Below are 7,280 nucleotides of genomic sequence, written 5' to 3'. Positions count from 1 at the left end.
CTTGAAGGCACCCCATAGGCCCCACTAGATCCTGGGAATCTAGATGCAGGTGTCTGCAATTCTGGGGAAAGCCATGTGCTTTTTGTTTTTGTCTCACTATGTCACCCAAGCTGTAGTGCAGTGGTACCATCATAGCTCACTGTAACCCTGGCCGCTCCAGCGTATCTCCTATCTCAGCCTCCTGAGTACCTGGGACTAAAGATGTGTGCTACCGTGGCCAGTTAATTTTTATTTTTTATTTATTTATTTTTTTGAGACGGAGTTTCGCTCTGTCAGCCAGGTTCGAGTGCAGTGGCGAGATCACGGCTCACTGCAAACTCCGCCTTCCAGGTTCAAGTGATTCTCCTGCCTCAGCCTCCCAAGTAGCTGGGACTACAGGCACGTGCCACCACGCCCAGGTAATTTTTTTGTATTTTTAGTAGAGATGGAGTTTCGCCATGTTGGCCAGGCTGGTCTTGAATTCCTGACCTCAGGTGATCCACCTGCCTTGGCCTCCCAAAGTGCTGAGATTACAGGCATGAGCCACCTCACCCGCCCAAGAATTTTTTTTTTTTGAGGTGGAGTCTCACTCTGTCACCCAGGCTGGAGTGCAGTGGCGCAACATCAGCTCACTGCAACCTCCGCCCCCCGCACACCACCACACTTGGCTAATTTTTGTATTTTTGGTAGAGACAGGGTTTTTCTTTTCCTTTTCTACTTCTATTTTTTTTTTTTTTTTTTTAAGACTGTGTGTCACTCTGTAGCCGAAGCTTGGGTGCAGCGGTGCAATCTTGGCTCACTGCAACCTCTCCCTCCTGGGTTCAAGCAATTCTCCTCCCTCAGCCTCCTGAGTAGCTGGTACTACAAGCACCCAACACCACACCCAGCTAATTTTCATATTTTTAGTAGAGATGGGGTTTTCACCATGTTGGCCAGGATGGTCTCAATCTCTTGACCTTGTGATCTGCCTGCCTCGGCCTCCCAAAGTGCTGGGATTACAGATGTGAACCACTGCGCCTGGCCAACTTTTTGTATTTTAGTAGAGACGGGGTTTCACCATGTTGCCCAGGGTGGTCTTAAACTCCTGAGCTCAGGTGATCCGCCCGCCTCAGCCTCCCACAGTGCTGGAGTTACAGGCGTGAGCCACGGTGCCCGGTAAGACAGGGTTTCACCATGTTGGCCAGGCTGGTCTCTAACTACTGACCTTGTGATCCGCCCGCCTTGGCCTCCCAAAGTGCTGGGATTACAGGCATAAGCCACTGCACCTGGCTAATTTTAAAATTTTTTGTAGATACGGGGTCTCACTGTGTTGTCTAGGCTGGTCCTAAACTCCTGGCTTCGAGTAATCCTCTCACCTCCAAAGTGTGTGGGTTAAAAGTGTGAGCCACCACAGCCAGAGAAGCCACGTTCTCGCCTCATCTAGCCATTCATTCATCCATTCATTCATGTATTTATCCAAGGAACATTTGCTGAGCCTTTTCTATGTACTGGGCACAGTGCTGGCTACTTGAAGTTAGGATGAGTAGAACGCCATCCTCAAGTAGCTTACTGTCTAGTGGGAAGACCAAAGTGGAAAGAGTTATTAATAACAAAGATACACACAGGCTGGAAGGATGCTCTGAGGAAGGCACCTAAGGGATGGAGTGTTGGGATGGGGGTGCTAGGGAAGGCTTCCTGGAGGAAGGGATGCCAGAGTTGGGTGGCCAAGGCTGCTGGTGGAAGCATGTCCAGCTAAGCCCACCTTGCCCTGAGGGGAGGAGGAGCGGGTGGATGGACACCAAATGCAGGGTTTCTAGGTTCTGTGAGAGCTCCAGTGAGGTCTGAGGCCAGGAGATGGAGCTTCCTCCTGCCCAGAAGGGCTCCATTTGCAGAGTTGTGCGGGGAGGGGGTGTTCAGTGTAGGGAGGATGGTTACAAAGTCTTTCTAGCTCCAGCCAGATGGAAGGGATTCTACCCTCCACCTCAGGACAGGATGGACCAAAGCCCTGCACTCTGGCTCCCCGGAGAGGCTAGCAGTTAAGAACTCCCCCTTCCCCCCCAACTTTTAGATCCAAAGTTTCTCCTAGCAGACAGGCCTTGTCTCTATCAGGGGTTTTAGCGGGTGTCACAGGGGAAGGGGAAGACACTGACCACCCCAACTCCCCCAGGCCTCTGCCAGGCCTCCTTGCAGGAGACTTTACCCTGGAACCCACTCCCTCCTACTTTAGGAAACATTTCCAACAACAGGACTGCCTTCCTTTATTTATTATTATTTTTTAAATTGCCTTTTAGAAACACAGTGAGAAAATAACACTAATAGATTTCTTTTGAAAAGAAACTGTTTTATTAACAGAAGGAGACAGTGAATGAAAAAAAGGTGCTTGGAACACTGTTAGGCAGTCTTGATGGTGTTTGTTGAATGAATAAATGATTCCTAATACACTGACCTTCCCAAACCGAACCCAGATTCTTTTTCTTATGAATATCTACTTAAAAAAAAAAAAAAAAAAAAAGCCTGTACTTTCTTTAGGTCAGTGTTCCACATTTTCCTAAAATTTTTTTTCCTGTCAAAAAAAAAAAAAAAAAAAAAAGGCCAGGCGTGGTGGCTCACGGCTGTAATCCCAGCACTTTGGGAGGCCAAGGCTGGTAGATCACCTGAGGTCAGAAGTTTGAGACCAGCCTGGCCAACATAGTGAAACGCTGTCTCTACTAAAAATACAAAAAATTAGCTGGACATGGTGGTAGGCGCCTGTAGTTCCAGCTACTCGGGAGGCTGAGGCAGAACAATGGCGTGAACCCAGGCGTTGGAGTTTGGAGGCGGAGTTTGCAGTGAGCCAAGATAGCGCCACTGCATTTCAGCCTGGGCGAGAGAGTGAGACCACCATCTCAAAAAAAAAAAAAAGAAGAAAAAGAAGAAGAAACATCCTAACTATCTCCTGAGGGTGTTTAGGTGTCCTGCCCCGTCAGCCTGGAGGAAAGGTGAATGTTCTGATGGATTAATTCAGATCTTCTCTCTGGCCAGCAGGAAGATGCACCTATGCAGGTCACCTCTGTAAAGAGTGATTTCAAGAGCATGTCATCTACTCCAGCCCTCCAAGAACTTCATCTAGCCGCCTTGATCCAGTGTCTTTTTATTTATTATTTTTAATTTTTATATCCCCATTGTTAAGCAATCTGGTGTCTTTCAGGCTCCAACAAGTGACACAGCTTGAAGAATGGGAAGAGAAGGCCGTGAAAGTCCCAGTGGCTCACAAACTATTCCATTCTGCAGCTGTCTTTAAGATGTCTCCTGGATCCCCCGATTTCTTTTTTTATCCATAAATTTGTCTCCGTAAGTGGGTCTCCCACCTGTAAAATGAGAGTAGGGTGCAGGGCTTGGATTCTGGTTCTTTCAGGTTCTAAGTCTTGGCCCAAGTGTCAACTTTTTCTTTTTTCTTTTTAAGTTGGGGTGGGGATGAAGGTTGAGGAGGGCAGTGGCCTGACATCTCCTGCAAGTGTCATTTGTCACGCGAAAGCAAGCCTGACCCGAGGCAAGGCCCGCCTATCTGGTTAGGTTCCTTGCTCGCCCCGGGGGCCCTGGGCGTCTGATGTAAGTTTGGCTCCCTCTTCCATCAGGGTCCCCGTGTCCCAGACTGATAAACCTTTAGAGCAATAAAGGTCGAGTCCGTCCCAACCTCCACCCACCTCGGCAACCACTGTTAGCCTCCGAGCACTGCTGCCAGGCCAGATTTCCTGCGGCCCCGCCTGAATGACGAAACAGGGGATGGCCATTGCACTCCCTGGCATTTCCAGAGATCTCGGTCCTCGGTCCTGATGCAACCGTCTGGGTCTTTTACACAAAGCGTTATGCGAGGGCTGGGCGCTAGGACCCGGGGGCCGCCCGGGCAGGGAGGCCCGGCCTCGCTGCCTGCAGTCAGCCGGGCGGGAGGATGGGTCTGTGAGTCCAACTGCTGTGGATCCTCGTTTCCATCCCTGCACTGGGCGCTATGAACCCAGGCCCATCCACACTCCTCTAACCACTCTCCTCAAGCCTTCTCCTTGGGAGCAGTTAGAAGGTGGAAGCGGATAGGGTTTGGGAGGCAGGGATCCCCATTAACCCATGTCCTGGGGCTGTAGAGTAACGCCAGGATGGGCAGGTGGGGCCTTAGGGAAGCAGCAGCATGGTGCCCGGAGCTGCCCAGTTTGTGGACCCCACCCCCATATCCCGACCCTTTGCATAGCAGGAATAGAGTGGGTAAGGGCGCGAGGGCAGGCCGGGCTAACGTCTGCTCCCGCGCCGCCGTCCCACGGGTATTCCCCTCGTGTGTTCCCAGTTGTGCCCGAAGCTTTAGGATCCAAGACGCTGGGGGCAACCATTTTCCTTGCCCGCCGCCCCCTCACGCTTCCTTGCCTCTCCTCCTAGCCTGGTCACGGGCTGTCCCCTCCCCCAGCAATGCAACCCTATAATAAACAAGTCTTTCCTTGATCCTCCCCTGCCGCGAGCGCCCTCGGGGACCTTGGCAGCTGCAGCCGCCCCGGATCCTTTCCAGAAAGGGGGCGTGGCGGTGGGTCGGGGTTCGGCTGCGAGCGTTCTGGGGCTCAATGGAGGCGGGGCCCGGCCGCTGTCACCGGGCAGGAGAGAACGTTGCTTACGTGCGCCCGGAGTCCATTGGCCAAGGCGGGCCACACTCCCGGGCCTGGATTGGGTCGTGGCGCAGAGAAGGCGTGGCCTTGCCGCGCTAGTCCTTATAGGCTGCTCCGCGCTGGTGCTAGGGAGCAGCAGGCCAAGGGGGAGGTGCGAGTGTGGAGCAGGGACAGGTCTGGGCAGCTCTCGGTGGTTGGCACCGGTTCGCACACCCATTCGAGCGGCAGGACGCACTTGTCTTAGCAGTTCTCGCTGGCCGCGCTAGCTGGTGAGCGTCCCTTCTGTGTGTGGGTCCTAGAGCTCGCGGTCTGGTCTGGTCCCCAGACTGACGCCTGGTCGGTGACCCTCTTGTCTTACAGCGGCTTCTGCGCTCCGGCACTCTGTGCTCATCAGCAAACGCCCTGGCGTCTGTCCTCACCATGCCTAGCCTTTGGGACCGCTTCTCGTCGTCGTCGTCCACCTCGTCTTCGCCCTCGTCCTTGTCCGGAACTCCCACCCCAGATCGGCCGCCGCGCTCAGCCTGGGGGTCGGCGGCCCGAGAGGAGGGGTTTGACCGCTCCACGAGCCTGGAGAGCTCGGACTGCGAGTCCCTGGACAGCAGCAACAGTGGCTTCGGGCCGGAGGAAGGTGAGCGGTGGGCGGGTGCCGACGCGACTCGAGGGGCCGGGAAGGTGGGGAAGCCCCGGTGCTGGAAGGGGTCAGAACCACCTTGGCTTCCTATCCCATCGGGACCCAGATTGCTTGGGGGCAGGGGGAATTGGAGTATTAGGTGAGTGAGGCGGAAACTGAGGCACGGAGTGGGAAGGAGCGTTGGTTTCTTAAGGAAACAGCACCTCCCCCGCCTGTGCGTTTCCTTTTGAAGCCGCTCTAATACCCCTTCCTGTGTGCTCTCCTTTCCAGACTCGGCTTACCTAGATGGAGTGTCGTTGCCCGACTTCGAGCTGCTCAGTGACCCTGAGGATGAACACCTGTGTGCCAACCTGATGCAGCTGCTGCAGGAGAGCCTGGCCCAGGCGCGTCTGGGCTCGCGGCGCCCTGCGCGCCTGCTGATGCCTGGCCAGCTGGTGAGCCAGGTGGGCAAAGAACTACTACGCCTGGCCTACAGCGAGCCGTGCGGCCTGCGGGGGGCGCTGCTGGACGTCTGCGTGGAGCAGGGCAAGAGCTGCCACAGCGTGGGCCAGCTGGCACTCGACCCCAGCCTGGTGCCCACCTTCCAGCTGACCCTCGTGCTGCGCCTGGACTCACGACTCTGGCCTAAGATCCAGGGGCTGTTTAGCTCCGCCAACTCTCCCTTCCTCCCTGGCTTCAGCCAGTCCCTGACTCTGAGCACTGGCTTTCGAGTCATCAAGAAGAAGCTGTACAGCTCGGAACAGCTGCTCATTGAGGAGTGTTGAACTTCAACCTGCGGGGGCTGACAGTGCCCCCCAAGGCAGAGACAGCTGAACTTTTGGGGTGGAGACTAGAGGCAGGAGCTGAGGGACTGATTCCTGTGGTTGGAAAACTGAGGCAGCCACCTAAGGTGGAGGTGGGGGAACAGTGTTTCCCAGGAAGTTCATTGAGTTGTGTGCAGGTGGCTGTGCACTGGGGACACATACCCCTCAGTACTGTAGCATGAAACAAAGGCTTAGGGGCCAACAAGGCTTCCAGCTGGATGTGTGTGTAGCATGTACCTTATTATTTTTGTTACTGACAGTTAACAGTGGTGTGACAGCCAGAGAGCAGCTGGGCTGCTCAGGCCTCGGCCTGGCCCAGGGTGAAAGGGCACGTGCTCCTCAGAGCAGCCAGAGGGAGGGGGGAGGTCGTGGAGGTGGTTTGTGTATCTTACTGGTCTGAAGGGACCAAGTGTGTTGTTTGTTTTGTATCTTTTGTCTTTCTGATCGGAGCATCACTACTGACCTGTTGTAGGCAGCTATCTTACAGACGCATGAATGTAAGAGTAGGAAGGGGTGGGTGTCAGGGATCACTTGGGATCTTTGACACTTGAAAAAATACACCTGGGAGCTGCATTCAACCCTTCCCCCACCGTGTGCTGTGGAGTTGAGCTGGGAGGGAGGGGCCGAGAGGGTGGGGGCTGGAACCCCTCCCTGGGAGGAATGCCATCCGGGTCTTCCATCTAGAACTGTTTACATGAAGATAAGATACTCACTGTTCACGAATACACTTGATGTTCAAGTATTAAGACCTATGCAATATTTTTTACTTTTCTAATAAACATGTTTGTTAAAACAGTTGGTTGAGTCTCTCATCAGTGCCATGAAGTGAAAAGGAGGGAGATGGGTGCTAGTGAAAGGCAGGTCTCATCAGGCCCTGGGGTTCACCTGTGTGTTCCTCCGTCCCTTTCTGGGACTGCCTGCCAGCCTGGTGACAGAGGTATGTGTACCGTGTGCCATCTGTGCCAAGAACCCTTGGCTCTGTGCTGGCTGAAGCTACTAGGAGAACACTGGAAACCCCTGAAGGTAGGGGGTGAGTCAGACCTCCCACCATGCCAGAGTCTCCAGAGGGAGAACTCACCTGGCTGCCCAAGTTAGAAGGCCCAGACAGGAGGGCCCACTGAGCCCAAGGTCTTTAACAGTGAAAGAACTAGAAAATACCTTTTTTCTTTCTGGGAGAAAAAATCACAGTTGTTCTGCCATCATGAAAATTACAAATCTTATCTCTGGATATGAAAAGGCTAAGAGGGGGAGTTTGAAAAAGGCTAC

The 7,280-nt window shown here is 53.9% G+C and overlaps 1 protein-coding gene and 1 long non-coding RNA gene across 3 annotated transcripts; one reads left to right on the top strand and one right to left on the bottom strand.

The window, feature by feature from the left end:
• Positions 1-3,259: 3,259 nt before the first annotated feature.
• On the bottom strand, positions 3,260-4,572 carry LOC144331149 (uncharacterized). The gene is made up of 2 exons (XR_013398089.1): positions 3,642-4,572; positions 3,260-3,305 (listed from the first exon to the last, which is right to left on the bottom strand). It is a non-coding gene; the product is annotated as an uncharacterized LOC144331149 (long non-coding RNA).
• Positions 4,573-4,711: 139 nt separating this feature from the next.
• Positions 4,712-6,809, top strand: DDIT4 (DNA damage inducible transcript 4). Of its 2 annotated transcripts, NM_001257796.1 has the most exon segments (3): positions 4,715-4,849; positions 4,941-5,208; positions 5,482-6,794. In NM_001257796.1, coding segments are annotated over 2 exon segments (702 nt in total). In that variant the 5' UTR covers positions 4,715-4,849; positions 4,941-5,000; the 3' UTR covers positions 5,976-6,794.
• Positions 6,810-7,280: the final 471 nt, after the last annotated feature.

Source organism: Macaca mulatta, chromosome 9 (genome assembly GCF_049350105.2).
Source record: "Macaca mulatta isolate MMU2019108-1 chromosome 9, T2T-MMU8v2.0, whole genome shotgun sequence".
Lineage (NCBI taxonomy): Eukaryota > Metazoa > Chordata > Mammalia > Primates > Cercopithecidae > Macaca > Macaca mulatta.
Note: the sequence above shows the minus strand (reverse complement) of the source record. Positions and strands in the feature narration are given on the sequence as shown.

What these genes read in the sequence shown, in the direction of transcription:
- DDIT4 (XM_015147370.3), top strand. Translation starts at nt 5,001, where the DNA reads ATGCCTAGCCTTTGGGACCGCTTCTCGTCGTCGTCGTCCACCTCGTCT. An exon ending in TGGCTTCGGGCCGGAGGAAG is followed by an intron (nt 5,209 to 5,481) that starts GTGAGCGGTGGG and finishes TCTCCTTTCCAG; the next exon opens with ACTCGGCTTACCTAGATGGA.